Genomic DNA, 22150 nt, shown 5'->3' on the forward strand with positions numbered 1-22150 from the left:
AGGAGGAAAAGGGTCCTGAGAGCAGGCAAAAGAGTCAGAGACAGTCCCACTCCCACTGTTAAGAGTTTCACAAAAGGGCTGGAGAGATGGCTCAGAGGTTAAGAGCACTGCCTGCTCTTCCAGAGGTCCTGAGTTCAATTCCCAGCAACCACATGGTGGCTCACAGCCATCTAGAATGAGATCTGGTGCCCTCTTCTGGCATGCAAGCATACATGGAAGGAGTGTTGTATACATAATAAATAAATAAATCTAAAAAAAAAACTTAAAAATTTAAAAAAAAAAAAAAGAGTTTCACAAAAACCTCAAGCAAAACAGCTGTAGCATGTATTCAGAGGACCTAGCACAGACCCATGATTGCTGCTTCAGTCTCTGAGCGCCCCTATGAGCTCCTGTTTAGCTGATGTCTGTGGGCTGTATTCTCCTGGTATCCTCGACCTTCTTAAACCTACATTTAAAATATTGTGCACTAGGGCTGGAGAGATGGCTCAGTGACTAAAAGAATTCACTGTTCATGCAGAAGCCCAGGGTTCAGTTCCCTGCACTCACATCAGATGGTGCACAACCACTTGTAACTTGAACTTAAGGAATCCAACATCCTTCCAACTCCAGTTCCCTGGAATCTGATACCCTCTGCTCTGTGCAGATACCTGTGTACACTCAGTGCACATGAACTCAGACACACACAGACCCCCAAAAGCTTTAGAACATTGCATTCTCTTTTTCTTGCAAATTGTTGTTCTATTGGGCTACTGTTTATTTCTTTAGGGTACAAGTGATTACAGCCAGGACCACCTGCTTGGGACCTACTACCAAGTGTGGCCTCCAACTCCCTACACAATATGTGAAAATCCCATAACATAGGAGATTTCAGCTATAGAGGCCTGGTTTCTGGGAGTCCCAACAAGTCGTGTCCTGCCACTCCAGAAAATGTAATGATGAAAGGCCAAAAAAGAGTTTATCCACTGTAACTACATGGGAAGACCGGGCTCAAGCCTCCTCAGCCCGCCTTTGCAGGTGCCAACAGGAGCCTCAGCTTCACAGGATTCAGGGGAAGAACTTAGGTAGGGCATGAGGTGTGCATAACTAAACAGTCTTGGCCAAACCGTGTCTGGTTCTCTCAGGCTCCTGGACTCTGGGAAGTTTTATTGCTTGGGCAGGCAATTTTATTTCCCTGAGATGACTATTCTCACTCGTCTTGGAGTGATCTGTGTGTGTCACTGTTCTGGCAGGTTTAGGGCTTTGCCTGGAGACTTCGCCATTGCAGGGATCTGCAATTGTCTCAGCGACTCTGAAAAATACTTTTGTTCCTCTTATCTTGGTGGCTTCAGCCAGGGTAGAGGAGGATTACCAGCTTTGGATGAACATTCCTTAAGTGATTAACATGCAGAATTGAGCAAGAATCTGACCCAAAGTTTTCAAGCGTACAGGAAACAGGTGCAACATGAACCAGAGCTGTGGGTTGTTTGTCCTGCTTTAACCCCTAACTAGACATGTGCCAGGGCCAAGTGAAGAGTCAGTGCTTTGTAGCAAAAGCCTTCTCTAAATTCCTGTCTTAATCCCATCAAATTAACCATTTTAAAGGGAACAGTTCAGTAGTGTTAAATATACTGACAATGCACAACTACCAGCAGTATATTGCTTTATAACATTTTATTCTTCCAAAAGAAAATCTCATACCTATTAACAGTTCCTCCCTATCACCCTTATTCCCAGCAGCCTCCAATTTTATTCTGTTCTCCATACTCTGAACACTTCATATAAATGGACTAATAAACTGTATGGCCCTTTGGTTTCTCTAATCAACACCGTGTTTCCCAAGCTTATCCATATTGCAGCGTGTTGGCACTTTGCTCCTGTTTACACTGCTACTTGCTTCTCCAGGTGGGCTGCCATAGCTTGTTTATCATTTATTTGTTCTTACACATTTGGGCTAGTTTCATCTCTTGGCTGTGTGAGTGGCACTTTTAGGAATGTTTCTGATTGGGTCCTTTTTCATTTTCTTGGGCATGCACCTGGGAGTAGAAGTGTTGGTTACATGGTAATTCTGTCTTTAACTTTGCAGCATGCTTTTAACAGTGGCTGAACTGCACTATTTTACTTTCCTGGCATTGTCTGAGGTTGCAATTTCTGGCAACCTCGTTAGTATTTTATTTTATTTTTTTTACTTCTCCATTATTTTGAGAGTCAGTACCTCATTGTGGCTCGCTCTTCATTTACCTAAATTATTAATGATGTTGAAGATCTTTGTGTATTGTTATTACAGCTCTTTGGGAAGACACCCATCTAAATCGTCTCTTATTTTTTTAACTTGTTGTTTTTATTTATTTATTTATTTATTTTTGAGACAGGGTTTCTCTGTGTAGCCTTGGCTGTTCTGGAATTTGCTCTGTAGACCAGACTGGCCTTGAATTCAGAGATCCTGCCTGCCTTTGCCTTCTGAGTACTGGAATTGAAGGTGTATGCCACCACTATCTAACGGTCTTCTCTATTTTAAAGATTAGGTTGTTTGTACTTTTTGTTATTTCAAGAGTTATGTGTTTTAGATTTTTTTAAAAATATTTTATTTTATCATTTATTATGTATAAAATTGTCTATCTGTGTGTATGCCAAAGGCCAGTTTTGTATGCTGGGGATTGAAACTGGGTCTTCTGGAGGAGCAGCCAGGTGCTTGCTGTTAACCATTAAACCATCTCTCTGGCCATTTTTTTGAGATATGTTTCACTATATAGTCAGTCTGTCCTAGCATTTGCAGTGATCCTCCTGCCTCAGCCTTCCCAATGCTGAGATTACAGATTAAGCCCACTTACCCTTGTTGTATATTTTTGAGATGAGTCTCTATGTAGCTCTAGCCAGCCCAGAACTTCCTATGTAGACCAGGCTGTCTTGTAGTACAGAGATCCACCTGCTTACACATCTCCTGAATGCTGGGATTAAAGGGGCACTCTACCACACTGGCTTTGCCATGATTATTCTTGCCATTTGTTTCTATATGAGCTGAGTTTCTTGTTTCTCCTCTGCTAACAACAGGATCGTGGGGTTGACAGCTCCATTTTTCAGAATCCCAAAAAGCTTCATCTAACTATTGGAATGTTGGTGCTTCTAAGTGAACAAGAGATCCAGCAGACGTGTGAGATCCTGCAGCGTTGTAAAGAGGAGTTCATCAAGTATGTAATGGCAGCCATGGGAGGGAGGAAGCCCATGCTGGGGTCTTCCTTATCACAGGCTTGTTTTCAGATGAGGGCGCTAGATAACATGGGAATTAGATCGTGACTCACTTGGTAAAGCTTATGTAACATCTGTCTGTTTCATGGGTGTGAGTGTTTGGCTTACATGTGCGTATGTATACTTTGTATGTGCCTAGAACCTACAGAGGTCAGAAGGTATCAGAGACCCTGAACCTGGAGTGACAGATGGTTGTGAGCCACCATGTAGGTGCCAGGAGACAAAGCTTGGTCCTCTGCAAGCAGAGTGTTCTTAACTGCTGAGTCATCTCTCCAGCGCTGACTCATTCATTTGTCGTACTTAACATTGGACTATCAACTGAAAGTTTGAAAAAAATTGACTTAAAGCATGCATTTATAGTTTTTAAATTGTACTAATTGATAGGAAATTTTTGTTCTTAAGCAGAATAGCCCATTGTTTGATCCAGAGTAGCATATTACCACAACATTCATTGTGGTTTGCCATCTGTGGGTCAGGAAAGGGGAGGGAGGGCAGCCTAGGCTGGGGTCTTCAGTACCACAGACTTGTTTTTAGATGAGAGAGCTGGATGACCTGGGAATTTTGTTGTTTGTTTATTCATTTGTTTATTTATAAGGAGAATATATACATATGCCATGACACACATGTGGATGTCTGAGGACAGCTTGCAGAAGTCAGTTCTTTCCTTCCGCCCTGTAGTTCCAGGGATCAAACTCAGGTTCAGACTTGGCTGCCAGTACCTTTATCTGCTGAGCCATCTCACTGGTCTGTCAGGAGACATATATGGGTTTCACTGGACTGAAGTCAAAGTCTGGGCAGAGCTGTAATCCTTTGTCGTGTTTAAGGAAAAACATCTTTTTTCTTGCCTTTAAAGTTCAGCTTTTAGAGATTTCCCACATTATGGCTTCTTTTTCCCAACATTAATTCTAATATTGCATTTCTCTGACTTTCAGTTGTCACCTCTGTCTGTGACCACAGTAGGAACAAGCTGTTGGCTTTTAAGGATTCTGACTTGATTGAATCCATCTATAATCAGATTGATTCCCTATTATCAAGCCCCTTAATCAAGACATGAAAGATAGTGGGACCTGGTTCTCTTAGAGGGCCTATCACAGTTGTTCAGACAGAACTGCAGCATCCCTTAGGAAAGGATGTAATGTTCCCCTCCTCCCTTCTCCCTCCTTTCCCATTTCTTCTCCCTCTCCTCCTCTTCCTCCGTGTCTTCTTTTATTTACTTAAATAATATGGTCTTACTGTATTACCTCAGTCGCCTGCCTCAACCTCTTGAGTAGCTGGGATTTTATGTTGCCTAGGATAGTCTCAGACTCTGAGGCTCAAGCAAACCCAGTCTTAGCTTCCTGAGTACTGGATTATAGGCATAACCACTGCACCTGGCTAAAGTTGAAGTAAGAAGAGGAAGGTGACTGTGATGATGTACACATGTAGTTCCAGGAGGCTCAGGCAGAAAACCTTAAATCGGAGGCTCACCTGACTCACAAGACTCTACCTCAGGAATGCAAAGATCAGCCTATGTGGTATGGTGGCATACGTCTATGAGGTCAGGATTTGGGGATGGAGATGGGTATAAGGAGTTCAAGGTTATCCCTGACTATATAAGCTAGTTGAAAGAAAGTGTGGGCTTCATGAGACCTTGTCTTGAACAATCAAACAGTCCTACTCCCCTCAAATAAAAAAGTAAAAACAATAAAGAAGTAAATATTTATTTTTTATTTTAGTCAATAAGAATATCAAGCTAGGCATGGTGGTGTACTCCTTTCATCCCAGCACTCGGGAGGCGAGGTTTGAGACTAGCCTGGTTTATATAGCAAGTTCCAGGCCAGCCAGAGTTACATAATGAGACCCTATTCCCCCCCCCAAAAAAAAATCAACTCAGGGACTCTCTCAGGCCAGGCTGAGTTGTTACTTATTTTCTTTAACTGTAAAAATTTAATTTACACATATATCTAACATAGAAGCATCACTTCAAAGAGCCTCCTCTCTTCTCTTGCTTTCTCTTTATAGTCTTTATCTTTCTCAGATGTTTTTCTCCTCTCCTTTGAAGCCAGCTCTTTTCGTGGGGTTTGTGGGGGTGGTGAGGTAGCACCAGCAGGTCTAAGTTGAGGTTGGACATTCTGTCCTTCCAGGCTTCGTGAGATCAATCCCTGACCACCTTGCTACGAATAGCACAGCTCACAAAGTAATACAGCTTGACATAGAGAAGCACAAAAGCATGGGAGACACTTGCTTTGGAAGTGTCCTGGTGGCAGTGGCCGTGACAGTGTTCTGAATAAGGAAGTTCTTAATGCCCTTGAGCATGCATTGCGAGGAGATGGCTATGACGTTTTTTTTGGCACGGCCATTGTTTCTTCTGTGTTTTGTCATCTTGAAGTCAGGACCCGAAAGTACCCTTTCTCTCTTTTTCCTTAAGATTGATAAAGAGATGCTCTTAGGGCTGACGAGGGAGGGGGACTTGATTGGGGGAAGGGGAGGGAAATGGGAGGCGGTGGCGGGGAGGAGGCAGAAATCTTTAATAAATAAATAAATAAATTTAAAACAAACAAACAAACAAAAAGATTGATAAAGAGAAATTAGGAAACTAGCTCACTCACTAGATTTTAGAGAATTCAGGGAGATAGGCTCATGAACCTTTGCACAGCTTTGATCTGGAAACCCTGCCCGGGAATGACGAGGAAATGAAGAAATGATAGACAATAAGACATACATGCATGCAGAAAAACTGGGATTGTGTGGGCTGGGCTCCCTGATGGAGAAGCCATAGTACCTTGAAGCTCAGCACATTCATTATATGTAGTTAAATGGTTAGGTATTGCATACAGCTGAAGAGGGGTTATTACATACCAATAAACAAGAAGGCAGGGTTATTATGTACAACTTAACAAGGAAGCAGGTTTAGCCTGTCTTGGTAGGAGCAGTCTCTATAAGGAAGCAGTCTTCAGACCATAAACATCTGGAGAGAGGGGGCCCGGTAGACCTTTTCTACACACAGTCAGCATTCAGACTAAAAGAAGGCTTAGCATCCCTCTCAGCCTCACCCAGAGAAGGCTTTTTCACCATGACATTGAAACACTTGGGTCCCTGACATGTCAATAGCACACACTTACTCAGGACTTCATTTACTCAGGGCTACCTCTACACACACACACATACACATACACACAGACACAATCTTTATTTAAAAATCCCCTTATTATTTACAGGTGCCGTGCTACTCTGACATGGCTCTGTAGAAATGGGTCACCTAAGCTGGGCATGGTGGCATACAACTCTGGAGGCAGAGGCAGGCAAATTTCTGAATTTGAGGCCAACATCTAAGAGTGAGTTCCAGACAGCCAGAACTACATAGAGAAACCCTGTCCCAAAAAAAGGAAATGGGTCACCTGATTCACTGGGCAGAACAGGGCAAAAAGATCTGAAGGTTTTCTCTGTGTTACATGTAAGTCTCTACATTGCTTTGTTCAGGGGCCAGTTATCCTTCTTCTCCTTTATTTATTTATTTTTTTGAAACAGTGCCTCACTATGTAGCCCTGGCTAACCTGGAACTCACTATGTAGAACAGGCTAGCCTTGAACTCACAGACAGCCTTTGCCTTTTCTGTTTTTTTTAAACTCAAAATAGTTTGGTGTTCATCATTAGATAGATGCAGTTTTCTTTGTAAAAAAATATTTAATGGTCTTACTCTTCATTATATTCTCAATTCTCTTTTTGCTAAACTAAACAAAGTATCTACATTTTCCTGGCTGCCAGTGGGATAATCCTGCTAAGAAGAAAAAAAAATTAGAGTTAGATAAAATATTATGTAGCGAAGTATTTGTTCTTCTTGCCTTAAGAAAATCAGGTCACAGGTTTTCATCGCTGAGGTTTAATCCTAAGCTATGGGCAGACCTAGCCGAGTTCATCCCTTTTGTGTGTTTAGTTCAAATCGGAGCCTGGAAGCCTGTCAGAATCAGTGTGCACTGGGAATAAAGAACAATCCTAATAGTTCTAAGACTCTGACATGACAGGATGGAAATGGTAATTGTAGTTTTTCAAATTCAGCAAAGCTTTTGAAATAGGGCAAAGTTGCCCTGCCGGAAATCTGCAGTGCATGCAGAAAGATGTTTGAAGATGCTCTTTTCAAAAAGCTGGGAAGATTGGAGACCAGCAAGTCAAATAAAGCAAGCTCCCCTCCGCTGTACTCCCAGCCCTCTTCTCCTGCCTCTCTGTGCTGTGTGCGCTTGTTTAAAACATCTATAGTGCAAGCTCACTTCTGCGGTGTCAGATGAGGGTCAGATGTCTACAGTGTTTCCCCTAATGATGAGATGTCACTTCAAAAAATCGTATTAAACTCTGGTGAGGAAATTGTCTTTTGCTTTTCACTTAGGTTTACCTTTTGCACTCAGAAAAAGTGGTAAAAAAAAAAAAAAAAAGCAGTGGTACCCTTAGGAAGTATGCCAGTGTGTAATGGCATTTCTAACCTGGGCCTGCTCTGCTGTAAAGATCCCAAAATAAAATGTGCAAAGGGAAACACTGGAACTAAGAGGACCCGTATAGACTGTGCCATAGCTTAATGTGCTGACATTTCAAGTTGGAATATTAAAACAAACTTGACTTATTTTGGGATTTGATAAAAATGTAGTGCTGTGTGGGTATTTGAAGGATGTGGGGAGTTGAGATCGGGAGGTCCTTTGAGACTAAAGCATGCTGTCTACCCTGAACCCAGATATCTGTTGAAATTCTTAAACTTAAGGCTCATGCAACTCAACTCAGTAGATTTTGAATGAATTATTCAATGCTGAGGAAACTCTGATGCTTAAATGTGTCCCTTGTGACTTTTCTCTATGGGATGTAGGACAGAACAAAGCAGTGGCCCCTCGTCAGTGCCAGCGTCTGTCTCCTGAAGCCTGAGAGTCCCTCACAGATGAGGGCATCAACAAGTAATCCTAAGAGGGACAAGGGCTGGGGAAGAGAATTGAGCTGTGGACAGATGCTAATTTCTAATTATTGCACCTGAGGTCACCTTTAAGTTACCAAGACAAAGACATTTATCAGGCAAGCCATTGGATTTCTCTCTTAAGCTCTTTAATCTCTCTCTTGATAAATCTGTGGTAGTTTGCAGGTGCTTCCATTTCTGCTCATAAGTAAGCTTGGGAGCCTGTTGCATTGATCTAGCTCTTGTTCTTGGTACCCCATCTCATTCCAAGGATTTCAAGTCCTCAGCACCAAGGAAAAGACAGTGAGAGGGAGAAAATTAGTTATTATCTGATAAAAACCAGTAACACAGTCTGCATAGTGACTCATACCTGTAATATCGGTTCTTGGGAGACGTAAGTTTGCCTCAGGTTCAAGCCAGCCTGAGCTACATACTCCTAAGACAGTGTGGACTGCATCCAGAGCTACATACTCTTGTGACCTGTCTCACAAGACAACAAAACACAGTGTGATAGGTTTTAGGAGAGAATTTGGGCTCCCAGTCCATGCAAATTTAATCATGTCAATCTTAATATAATGATGGTGAGCAGCATATCTAACAAACTCTGCACGGGGTAAAAAGGTCCACGTGGCTCTTACTGAGGCATTAAATAGTTAAAACATGGTAGTGCTGATCTAGCTATGCAGGGTTAGTTTTAAATTTTTTTCAGTTTTCTTATTGTTTATGACTGTGTGTGTGTGTGTGTGAGAGAGAGAGAGAAAGAGAGAGAGACAGACAGACAGACAGACAGACAGAGAGAGAGACAGACGCTATGGGGGTTTGTGTCCCCATGGCATGGTTGTGGAGGTCAGATGATAGCTTTCAGGAGTCTGATTGAGGTTGCTTCTGCTATGCCAGTACTTCAGGCCAGGGCCAGTGAGTGGAGCTTTTGGGTGACTCTCCTGCTTCCCTCTCCCATCTTGCCATAAGAATGCTGGGATTACAGATGTAGGCCAGTGCATCTGGCTTTTTTTTTACATGAGTTTCAGGGATCAAACTGAAGACATTAGACTTGCATGTACACCTGCTAAACCAACTCACCAGGGTTAATTTTAAAAGCATAAGGGAAACTAGGAACATCATATACTTCTGGTTCCAGCTGGAAGATTAAAGCAAGAAGATTGTTTTAGTCCAGAAATTGGGTCAGCCTGGGCAACTTGATAATACCCTTTCTCTTTATGTTTTTGTTTTTGAGGCAGGGTCTCACCATGTAACTCTGACTGACCTAGGACTTGCTACGTAGACCAGGCTAGCCTCCAGCTCAAAAAAATCTGCCTACCTTTGCCTCTTAAGTGCTGGGATTAAAAATGCGTTCTTACTCTGCCCATTGAAACCGTATCTCTTAAAAAAAATAGTGTGTGTGGTGCAGTTAGTATAAAGTTGATTGTTGAAACAAATTGTCTTGCATGTACTTGGACAGAATAGAATGGTCACCTTCATATTCCTAATCAGTACTGAATTTCCTGATCAGTACTTGGAATAGAGACATACTATATCCGATTAGGTTTCAGGCTTTCTGTGAGCTGGGATGTTTTGAAATGTTCTACTTTATCCTAAGCACTGCCCCCAGGGAGACTTCTAAGCAGGGCCATAAATGTTGGTTGGGTGGTTGGGTATGGTCTCAGCTCACCATCTTTTCTTGCCTGTACAAGCTACCTTCCTATTTAGGATGATCTCATGGTGCTTGGAGCATGGCTGCAAGCCCATCCTGTCCACAGCCTGCAGCCTGGCACATGGGTGAAGGTGGCACCTCAGCTGTACTCAGTGCCCCATGCTGGCCTCCTCTGTCTAGACACCTAGTCTCTGCAGAGACTGCACCGCATGCTGGCCTCCTCCAGCCACCCAGTCTTTGCAGAGACTGTACCACAAACCTTGTCTGCCTGTCTGGCAGGTGTAAAGAGTACCCCAGTGGTTGTAACTCTCCTGATCTCTAACATCTCTCACTCGGAAGGTAATTCTGTAGGAAAGTTCCCACCTAAGGATCTTCTGAGTGTTGAAGGCCTTGGTGGGGACACTTGGATAAACTCCTAAAGGAGGAAGGTCATCCCAGCTAAATCCAGCTTGATGATCATAACATGTAGAGCTTGTAAGCAGCAAACGGAAGCAGTTGTGAAGTAGCTTGACAGTCAAGTAGTTTCCCATGGAGAGCTAAGGTGCAAAGCAAACTTAAGGAGCAGGTCTCAGGGCTCCCAATAGAGCCCAGAAGAGGCCATGACTACATTCCTCCCAGTGTTGTCCAGAGCAGCTTTCTTCAGAGGGTGGGGCATTTATTCGGTGTTGACTAGAGATCCCTTGTGCACATGTTTTATTTAAGGCTAGAGATATAAATATGATACTTAGGGAACACTATATAGTGAGTGGAGCTTTCCTGGTTTTCGATGGGCAGGAAGGTCTTTCTAGGTGAAGTATATGTCTGTGAGAGGGATCTGGGATGAAAACACAATAGTGGGAATATTCTGGTTTCCATTAAATGACAGCTTTTCAGTTTCCAAAGCTGGACCTTCTTATGCTCCCTTAGGTCAAACAAGTTGAGATTCTAAGTCCCTGGAGAGGCAGGGTCTGCATCCCGGCTCAGCAGGAGAGAATCTGTGGAGAACAGATCGTTCTTCAGTCACCATCCACCTTTAAGATTAAGGGGTTGAAGCCGGGCAGTGGTGACGCACACCTTTAATCCCAGCACTCGGGAGGCAGAGGCAGGTGGATCTCTGTTGTAGGAGAACTCTTGTCTGTTCCTGACTGCTCAGCCCCAAAATAATCACACAGAAACTATATTATTTGCAGTACTGTTTGTCCAATAGCTTAAGTTTATTTCTGGCTAACTCTTACATCTTAAACTAGCCCATCTCCATTAATCTGTGTATCGCCATGAGGCTGTGGCTTACCGGGTAAAGATTCCAGCATCTGTCTTCGGTGGGGCTATAGGCATCTCTCTGACTCTGCCTTCTTTCTCCCAGAACTCAGTTAGTTTCCCCCACCTACCTCTGTTCTGCCCTGCTATAGGTCCAAAGCAGTTTCTTTATTAATCAATGGTAATCGCAGCATACAGAGGGGAATCCCACATCAGATTTCTGTGAGTTTGAGGTCAGCCTGGTCTACAAGAGCTAGTTCAGAAGAGGTTCCAAAGCTACAGAGAAACCCTGTCTCGAAAAACAAAACAAAACAACAAACAACAACAACAACAAAAAAACCTGATATAAACATGATATGCAATTGTTTTCTAGGCCTGCCTGGCCCTCTTTCTCCCTTTCTCCTTTAATGACTGTGCCTCACTCTGTACTAAAACTCTTTCTTAAACATTTCTCAAACATTGCTTTAAACACACATACCAAACAAACACCTAAAAATAAAACAAACAAAACCCCCAAACAGTGACTTGGTTCAGCAGCTATGGTTGGCTGTACTGCCATTGCCTAGAAAGGGACTTGCTAGCACAGGTGAGTGTGGAGGCTTTTCATCATGTGGACAGGTGGTCTTGAGGGGTGTTATTGGTGTGCACATCTAGTGAGCACATGCCTCTTGTAGAAATAATGGAGAAGGGCCAGCACAGTAGGATGTTGTTGGAATCATGTCATCTTAAGCTCTGTCTTAGAACTTGTCAGTGAGAACTGGAACATGGTGTGGTGCTGAAAACACTCTCCTGTATTTTGCAGTTGAGGGCATTGAACATTTAGTAACTCGAAATTTAGAAGGACAGCTAGAACCCCACAGGTCTGTTCTTGTGCTGTTTGACTATGCATATTAACCATTGTTCACAACACTGCAGTCTTTTGCTTACACAGCTGTGAAAATCTAATGTTGTCTTCTTTGGCAGCGACATTACTGGTGGCAAACCCTTAGAAGTAGAGATGGAGGGGATTGAGTACATGAATGATGATCCTGGTATGGTGGATGTTCTTTATGCCAAAGTCCACATGAAAGATGGCTCCAACAGGTAAGTTTTTAATGTGTACATATTTGAATTAAGAAGTTTCTAAAAGTTTGGGGACCTTCTAGGCTTTCAGGGTATCATCTCAAACTCATAACCTTTCTGTCTCAGCCTTCCAAGTACTAGGATTACATGTGTATACCAACATGCCTGGCTCTTTGTTCATTAAAGCAAGTACGCTAACACATTCAGAGAAGAGTTGGTTGTGGGAAGAAGTGTCAGATTGTTCGCCTAAAAGACTCTTTGAATAGTGGATGTCGATTATATCAGCCAATTTTTAAAGTGGAAATGGATTGTGTGTTTTTCATTGTAACAGGAGGAAGGAAGAAAGGTCTTGTAGGATGGGTTTCACAGGTGATATGATGATGATTTGGTGAATACCAAGACAAAAATGGGGATAAAAAAAATCTTACTGTCATGGAATTATTAAGTTTAAACTACATAAAATGTTAAGAACAAGACAGTCACGATGACACAGGCCTGTAATTCCAGCACTTGGGAGGCAGAGACAAGTCGATCTCTGAGTTCAAGGCCAGCCTGGAACTGACTCCTGCAAATTTGTTCTCTAACCTCCACACACATGCCCCCATCCATAAATAAATGTAAAAAATACTTTTAAAAAAGAAAGATAAAAGAAATAGCCTGGATTATAAGTGGAGAATTTCTAAGAGGGTTGTAGCTGTATTAATCATAAAAATTAAAACAGTAATCAGCCTCTGATATTTGAATGATGTTAACATATACCAAGTACTGTTGTTAGCGTTTTTGTGATAGGGTTTGTAGGATCTTTGGTCCCAGGGATCAAACCCAAGGGGTTCAGGCGTGGCAGCCAGCAACAGACTTCTCTGCTCATAGAGTCATCTTTTTAATATTTTTATTTTGTGAATGTTAGGTTAGCCTGGGATACATTAAACCTTGTCTTAGCAAAACAAATAAAAATTCTACCTCCTTTTGAGTAGTGGTTTGTTGAATTATAAAAGTTTTCTAAAGGCTGTTACATTTTATTATGCTACTGTTTTTAAAATATGTGCTAATGCCACTGCCAATGTTATAAAATATTTAAGCCCTGTGAAGTCGTGAAGCCCATGATAGCTGCTATACATTCTTAAAATTTCTACCTTTCGTTGTAAACTTAAATCTTGTTTCTGGCAGAAAATGCTGACAGTTGTTTTCCTGTAAGTTCTTTGTAAAGACTAATACCTCCAAAGTCAGTTGTGGTGACACACTTCTTAATCCTAACACTCAGGAGGCAGAGGCAGACAGATCTTTGAGATTTTGGGGCCAGCCTCGTCTACATAGTGAGTTCCAGGACAGGCAAGCATACATAATGAGGTCCTGTCTCAGAAGACAAAAGCAATAACAGAAAAGATAAAATAAAAAGGAAATATCTACCACATGGCCAAGTCTGATCAGCCACAATTTGCCTGTCAGTGTTCTCTTAAGTGTTCTTGCAATAAACAGAAATTGGCGTAGTGCCCAGTTCTTCCAGACAGCTGTCTGCTTAGGTGTGCAAGCCAAGTGCTTCATATGTAATGTCAGTTTCACGACAAGTGTTTTAAAAGGCTGTGTGCTCAAGGAGCAGACAAGCTTTATCATTTTCTGCTTCATCAAGATCAGCTGAGTTGCGGTTTTCAAGCTGCAAATGTTTAATGAAGACTGTTACTGGTTCCACTCAGATGCCACCACCGTCCCCTGCTGAGGGGGCAGCAGTTCTCATGCTGTTGCTTTCTTCACTAGTTTGAGACAGTAGTTCACTGCTTAGCCCAGGCTGGCCCTCAGCTTTCAATCTTCCTGCCTCAGCCTGCTAAGTGCTAGGATTTTAGGGTCATGTGACTGTGCTGGGCTATACCACTGCTTTTGCACCATTATTACATATGTCTTCTGGTAAAAACAGCAGAGTATGCTGTATGCCATGCTCGGCATATGTTCTGCCATGGCCGTGCTCCAGCTAGTGCTTCAAGACTTGAGGGCAGCCCAGTGGCTCATTTGGTCCACGTGCTTGATGTTCAAGCCTCGCAACCTGAGTTCATGTAAAGGTGGAAGGAGGATGGCTTCAGAGAGTTGTCATGTGACCGCCACATGTGTGCCACACACAACTTCCCACACTGATAAAAATTAAATTTAAAAAATAGTTTTGACGTCATGACCCCCTCCCGATGTCTCAGGACTGACGTCACAGAATGCACCCACCTGGAGAATCTGTAGTCTAGATTCTTATCTCTTCAGACTTGTCACTCAAGACCGTCCTTTCTGGAGAAAGTATATTTAAGTTTCGGTTAGCATTAATGTGTCAGGCCAGGGCGGAACTGTGGCACAGCTCACATGTAACATGCTCGAGGCCTGGATTTGGTCCCCAGCGCTACACACATATGCTCATATTTTCTTCATGTGCTCTTTGCAATATTTGTACAAAGTAGAGGCTGGTGTGCAGACGCACACTTGCAGCTCACTGCTGTGAGATAAATCTATGCTGACTGGTAGGCACACAGGTAACAAGGAGGCAGATGGAGAATTTCTTGAGATTATAATGTGTGATTCTACACAGTAATGAAAAGTTTCTCATCTGTGCTTCAGCTCTGTTTTAAGGCACACGTGACAGAGACAGTTTAGTTTACTGTGTTCTTGGTGGCTCAGAGAGCAGCAGAGAAGAGCTAAGAAAGGATGATGGAGTTACTGACGGCCTTGAGTGTTTTCCCTGGTGTTTGCCCTTTGTCCTGCTACTGAGACCCTGAGTGCTGTAGGTCTTCACGTGCAGAGGATGAAGAGGTTTAAGAATGGAAGAAATAAGACCCACTGAACTGGATTTCTTTTGAAGCAGTTCTCACATTCGATCTGTCCGCTCACTGATGGAGAGCTCAGGTCTCAGAGGCCAGTTCATCATAACTTCCCCACAAAGCCGGCTCTTACACGTTTGGTGCACTTCCTTTGTCAAGGCTTTATGAATTGAAGGTGAACTGTCATTGAGTGCACTGACATGATCAATCAAGAACGTTTTTGAGTCATTCCCATCTCTTTTACTGCTCGATATTGACCTTTTATTGTCTATTTCTCATCACAATAAGAGTGAGTGTGTTATTTCAGGATTTATAAATTTCCCCTTCCCAAATGTACACTTTTAAAGAGACATATGTATTCTAAAGCTCATGTTTAAGTCAACTTATAAACTTTCTGGAATGTCTCCTTTGTGAAAGGAAGTTTGGAGGGCTGTGCTAATTGATACAGAAGTAAGGTGTGTGTGTGTGTCCCCGCACATGCACAGAGGGTTTCTTTCTCTATTGTTCTCTACCTCATTAATTAATTAATTAATTAATTAATTAATTAACTTTTGAGGCAGGGTCTCTCAGTGAAACTTAAGTATATTAAGGAGTCCTTTGGACTGGTTAGGGCTACATAGTGAGATTTTGTTTGTTTTATTTTTGTATAAAGTCAATATAATAATTACAGTTGTTAGCCAACAGAAAACATCATTTAAAAGTTAAAAATCTGTGTACTCATTATTCAACAAATTATAAGATAATTAGGAATATGTGACAAAACATGTCCAAGAGCTTTTTCTAGGAAACCGTAAACTGTAAAATATTTGTGTATTCAATAATAGATGTTGTCTTAATCCATGTTCTGTCGCTGTAAAGAGACACCATGACCACAGCAACTCTCATAAAGGAAAGCATTTAATTGGAGTTTGCTTAGAGTTTCAGAGGTTTAGTCCACTATCCTCATGGTGGGGAGCATGGCAGCACACAGTGAACATGGTAGCTGAGATCAGATGGCAGCAGGAAGATAGAGCCACTGGGCCTGGCTTGGACTTCTGAAACCTCAAGCCCACCAGTGACAGACTTCCTCCATCAAGGCCATACCTTCCAATCCCTCTCAAGTAGTGCCCTTCCCTAATGACAAACATTGAAATCTGTGAGTCTATGGGAGCCATTCCTATTCATACCACCACAGATAACATTTTAAAACATTTTTATTATGGGGCTGGAGAGATGGTTCAGTGGTTAAGAGCACTGGCTGCTCTTCCAAAGGTCCTGAGTTCAATTCACAGCAACCACATGGTGGCTCACAACCATCTATAGTAAGATCTGGTGCTCTCTTCTGGCCTGTAGGCACACATGCAGGAAGAACACTGTATAGATAATAAATAAATAAGCCTTAAAAGTTTTATTATTAGTCCTTTGAGAATTTTGTACAGTGTATTTAGATCATATCCATTCCCCATCTCTCCCCTTTATTCCTTCCAGGTACTCCCCTCCCCCTACTTCGTGTCCACTTTTTAAATGCTTAATTTGTTTTTAATAACTAATACATGTGGGTGTTTTGCCTGCATGTATGTCTATGTACCACATGTGTGCCTGGTGCCCCCAGATACCTGAAGAAAGAGTCAGAGCCCATAGAACTGGAGTTAGAGATGGTTGTACATCTCCATGTAGGAGCTGGAAATTGAACCTGGGTCCTCTGAAAAAAGAAGCTAGTGCTCTTAACTACTGAGCCTTCTCTCCACCACCCCTTTTCTTAAAAATAACCCAATAGTCCAGTTTATGCTGCCCATAGACTCCTGGGTGTAGGACCATCCGCTGAACCATGGTCAACCTATTGTTAGCTATACCCTCAAAGAACTCTGACTCTTCCTTCCCCAGTGGCCATCAGCTGTCCGAGGCTCCTGTTAGGGTTGGGACTCCCGAAACCTTACCCTTTATGCTAGAATGGGACTGACTGGGTCTTGTGTGCGTCTTGTGTAACTAGAGCTTTCTCTCCCACCCTCCAGTTCCAAAATAACCACTCTGAGGTTTAATATTAATTGCAAACTATTTGGCCTATTAGCTCAGGCTTATTATTAAATAGCTCTCACAACTTAAATTAATCCATTACTATTATTCTATATTTTACATGAGGCTGTGGCTTGTTATCTCACATCTTGCTCCCCTGTTGGCTGCTGTCATTTCCCTGACTCCGCCCTTCTTCTCCTTGTCTTTCTGCTTGGATTTCCCACCTGGCTCTATTCTGTCTGACTATTGGCCAATTCAGCTTCTTTATTAACCAATGGTAATAAGACATATTCTCAGCATACAGAAGGGCATCCCACATCAGTCTTGTACAGACAGTATTCTTTATAGATGCCACATTGTCCCATGTGGTTCTGTATGAATTTAAAACAAGTCAGTCATTTACTGCATAACTGAAAGGGAGAGCCAGGGGCAGGAGTCATTATAATAGGAATTAGTAATAGGAGCAGGATACTTAAGGGCCATTACAGTAGGAGCAGTAACAGGGTGTTTGAAGCCATTAAAATAGTCTGGGAGAAGCAAGATGGCCCAAATTAGAGCAGTGGCAGTGGGAATCAATAATTGGATGCAAAAAGTAAAATCTGCTTGATTTGGCATTTCTCTTAGAGTGGAGGGTAGAGAGATGACTAAGCTAGTTTATATCAGGAATACAACGGTGAACTCAGACTAGGAAATCTGTAATATTCCTGTCAGATTTAAAAACAATGTCCAAAGACATGCTTGAAAGGATTTGCTGGGCACCGTGGTGCATTTCTGTAGTAACCTCACTCAGGAGGGAGGTCAAGGTGGAGTTCAAGGTCATTCTTAGCTACACTGTGGGTTCTAGGTCCTGCCACCAACCGAAGGACCTGAGTTTGATCCCTAAGACCCATGTGGGGAAAGAAGAGAGCCAGCTTCTCGAGTTAATCTCTGAACTCACACCTCTGTATGTTCATGTTTACAATTAAATAAATTAATGCAATTTAAAAATAAAAGTAAAACAAAAAAAAAGTGGATATAGTCTAGTTGTTGAGAATTGGCAAATGGGAAAGTTGTATTTATATGTTCTGAGGTTAAAATTTAAAACTACGCATCTCGTTATCACTGCATATAAGTTGCCCTCTCCTTTCACAGCCAAACTTTTCTTTTTTTTTAAACAGATGAATTAATTAAAATTAACTTTTTTTTTTTTTTTTTTTTTTTTTTGGTTTTTCGAGACAGGGTTTCTCTGTGGCTTTTTTGGAGCCTGTCCTGGAACTAACTCTGTAGACCAGGCTGGTCTCGAACTCACAGAGATCCGCCTGCCTCTGCCTCCCGAGTGCTGGGATTAAAGGCGTGCGCCACCATCGCCCGGCTAATTAAAATTAACTTGCCACCCCTTGTTTTCCTTCCCAGAGTAAAAATTGCCAAGAGTCATTGTCTGTGTCTACTATTTTAAACAAATAGAATTGCATCACACTATCCTGCAGTTCTTTTTTCAGGCAGGTTCTCATATAGCCCGGGGCTGGCCTTGAACTTCTGACCTCCTATCTCCACTTCCTGAGTGCTGGGAGTAAAGGCAGAAACTACCACGTTTAGTTGTGGTTTTGTTTGTTTGTTTTGTTTTGTTGCTGTTGGCATTGAACCCAGTGTACTGCCAACTGAGCCTTTTCTGCAGCTCTTCTGATGTGGTGGCCTGAGATTCCCCACTGTCATGTCAGTGTGCCCAGATGCTCAGAAATACTACGTGCCATAGGGCTCTCTGCAGTAAAATTGCCCATCGTCTTGAATCTTTGAATTAATAACTCTCAGTCTGGTATTCAGGTTCTTCCATCCTGACACCAAGTTAATACTTCCACCTTGTGTCCTGCCATCCTGTGTACCTTTCCTGGACATGAACTTGATTCCTTGTCTGTGTCAAATGTCTGTCTGTGTTTCTTGTCCTCCATCCTTTTCCTCAAAGAAGTGGTCAGGTGATGCTGGAGAGCATGTGCCACTCAGTTTTCTAGATGTAGCATTTTCTTGAATAATTTGTGGCTTATAGTATATGCTCCCTAAACATTTGATACTTATGTAGATCATTTATTTATTCAGCTGAAAACCAGAGGCACTGAGTACTCTCAGCTTTTTGTCCTCATCCCCTACTTTAGTCCGAGCTCTTACTCTATGACCTCTTCTCCCTGTGAGCCACCCAAGGCCCTTTGTGCTGCTGCTGTTCTCACAGGTTACTCTGTAGCCAGGTGTCTCTCTTCTTTGTCTGACGGTGTCACCTCACCATCCACAGGTAGACACGGGAGTGTTTGTGAGACTGTTTTCTTTTTATTCTTTTCTGCCTTTTCCTAGTTTCTTAATGCGCATGTTATTTTTGTAAAAAGGAAAGAGTTTAAGAGAACAATTATGGAGGCACATCTTCCCCCACTCCCACCTCAGTAGTAGCAACCGAACCCCGAGATGCACATTTATCTGTTTTGGGTGACATGCTTTTAGTTCCTCAGTTCCTGGCTTCTTAGAAGCCTGCCCTGCTTCTTGCGGCCTGCCAAAGACTAGCCCTTCTCCTTCCTTCCCTCCCAGTGTCTTAAGAGACTGGTGTGCCTTGCTTTCTCCCTGTCTGATTCTTCCTCTGTTCTTTGTCAGAAGATTTCTTCTGTCTTTGGTGTGCCACCAAACTGCTTTGCTACAGGTGCCCCCTGTGCTGCCTGTGCTAATTGTGTGTGTGGGCACACCTTCCAGCCTCTCTGAGGTCCTCTTCCTGTTTTCTCATGCTTACCAGCTGTCTTCCAGTTCCTTCTCCGCCATTTCCATAGGGAAGTGTCCCAGAAGGCTGTCCATAGCTTTCTCTTGGCATGCTCTTAATCCTCCTTCCATGCCGCACCTGTTCTGTGCTTTCACGACTCTCTTTTAGGGTCTGTGTCACCCAGGCTGGCTAGTGTCTGGCTCTATACTGGCTAGTGGTGCTGTATGTAGCTCAGGAGGACCTTGACACCTGCCTTTATCTTCCAAGTGCATTTGTCTCCATATCTGGCGAAAGGACGCTGAATGAACGGTCCTACAGTCCTAGGTTGAACTTCAGACTTGTATTTCTGTCTCTTCTTGAACATACATGCCTGAACTGCCTTTCAGACCTGATATTTCATGCCACACAATTTAAGTGGCACAGCGTCAGGTCTGTCCCTGACCATAGTGAGCAGAGGATTCTTCATAGCTGCCTATTGGGTTAGTGACCTGGCTGGCCACCATCTCCAGGTCTGGGGGAGCATCTTCACTTTCCTCCTCTCCTTTCCTCTGTCATGTGTTCAAAATGGGCACCGCTTTCTCATTGAGCTCTTCAGAGTTCCTGCTTGTTGCCTCCAGAGTGTGGGCCTTCATCATTTCCTCATTCATAGTGGGGTCCTGAAGAGAGTGGTCTCTGAAGGCAGACTGACCTGATTTTTGAAAACTCATTTTAAAATTTTTATTAGTTAAAATGAATTGGGGGAGAGATGTAGTAGGAGGTGCGGGCCGCTTCCCGCCTCCCAGCTCCCGGCCACCTGGCTAGCTTATGCCCCAAAATAACGACACACAAACTGTATTCATATGAACAGTGCTTGGCCCATTTCTGTTAATGTGTGTAGCACCACGAGGTGGTGACTTACCAGGGAGATTCTAGCCTACGTCCTTCTTGGGTATCTGCTCTCAGAGAGCAGAGGCATGGCATCTGAGCTCACTTCCTCTTCCTCCCAGCATTCTGTTCTGTTTACTCCACCCACCTGTGTTCTAACCTATCAGGCCAAGCAGTTTCTTTATTGATTAACCAATGAAATCAACAGATTGATATGACACTCCCACATCAGAGAGAGGTAAGGGAAGGAGGATGACTATTACAAAGAGGAGGATATGTGCATAGGAAAATGTCATAAGGAAACCCTTTATTCTGCAAACTAACTAAAAAAGGGCTTGTGTGATGGTTAAGTGGGTAAAGGTGCTTGGGGCCAAGTCTGACAGCCTGGGGTCATCCCCAGAACCAACGTGGTGATAGGAGAGAACTGACTCCCACAAGCTGCCCTCCGGACCCCCCATGCACATCTGCACTGTCACACGTGGGCACACTTGGCTTGTTTACTCAGGCTCTCTCCCTTTCTCCCCCTCTCCGCCACCCCCACCACACACAAAGATATGAAAAGGAAAGACATTTAAATTAATAGAAAACTGTGTGAGCGCTGGGATTCAGTCTTGGGCCTAGCACACTGAGCACACCACTCTACCCCTGAGCAATAGTGAGAGCAACAGAGTTTGGATCTGCCACTCAGTAGCTGCATAACTTGCCCAGGTCCCATAACTTCCTTTCGCTTAGCTCCTTCATTGGTAAATTAGGGTAATAATGTGTACTGAGGATGAAGTAGCTTAGTAGATACAGAATGCTCAGTGCCATGGCCAAGGCATTGTCTGTTAGTCTTTCTCCAGGGAAGAAGCCACCTAGTCTGTCCTGTGCCACTGCCCTTTTCCCTTCTGATCTCCACTTTGGAAACACTTTCTCTTTGCCAGAGTCAGGGGTCAGAAATGGAATCGGGTCATAGCATTCCCTGTTAAAAGTTTGACTCTCTGTGGTCTGACCTTACTGCTTCGTAGCCAGCCCTCCTTACTCTCTCCCAGGTGTGTTCAGAAACCAGCAGGCTGCCATCTGCTGTGACCTGCATTTTCTTTGCTTGGAGTACCCTTCTTTTCCTGGTTTTGTCTGTGAATCTTTATTAATCCTTCAAGAACATGCTGAAATCTGTTTCCATGCAGAGTCGATCACCGTAAAACCATATTGCATTGTAGAGATGTCTCTTTTCCTCCATATGCTGTTCCCCAGGGTCTTGTTTTGTGACCTGGGCTGCCTTGGAACTCGAGTGTGTCTCATGTTTGCCTCACACTCATGATCCTGCCAGGTGTGGTGGTCACATATTTAAACCCCAGCAAAGGCAGACTGACCTCTTGAGTCTGAGGCCAGTCTGGTCCACATAGTGAGTTCTAGGCTAGCCAGGGCTACACAGTGAGATCTGACTCACAAACAGACAAGCTGAATATGTGTTCAGTTGGTGGCTGGATTGAGTTTGCTAAGATTTCGGTGTCTTGACCTCTCCAGGCTGCAGGAACTAGTTGATCGCATGCTGGAGCGCTTCCAGGCACTGGGACTGATCGTGAAGGATTGGACCAGTGTGAAACTGCACGCCACAGTCATGAACACTCTCCTCAGGAAAGACCCCAGTGGTAAGTCCCTGAGATTAGCTAGAGCTTTAAATGAGCCGCTGTTCTGAATCTCTGATCTGCCTTTTTGCTCTGATGATCCCAGTG

The 22150-nt window shown here is 43.1% G+C and overlaps 1 protein-coding gene across 5 annotated transcripts in view; it reads left to right on the top strand.

Moving 5' to 3' along the window:
- Window positions 1-22150, top strand: part of Ascc1 (activating signal cointegrator 1 complex subunit 1) — an 87993-nt gene that overhangs the window by 32129 nt on the left and 33714 nt on the right. For all 5 annotated transcript variants that reach the window (XM_057751802.1, XM_057751804.1, XM_057751805.1 and 2 more), the window contains 3 exons: window positions 3028-3164; window positions 11982-12101; window positions 21942-22066. In XM_057751802.1, the coding sequence (XP_057607785.1) occupies window positions 3028-3164; window positions 11982-12101; window positions 21942-22066 (382 nt within the window). The remainder of the gene's footprint in view (window positions 1-3027; window positions 3165-11981; window positions 12102-21941; window positions 22067-22150) is intronic.

Source organism: Chionomys nivalis, chromosome 19 (assembly GCF_950005125.1).
Source record: "Chionomys nivalis chromosome 19, mChiNiv1.1, whole genome shotgun sequence".
Taxonomy (NCBI): Eukaryota; Metazoa; Chordata; class Mammalia; order Rodentia; family Cricetidae; genus Chionomys; species Chionomys nivalis.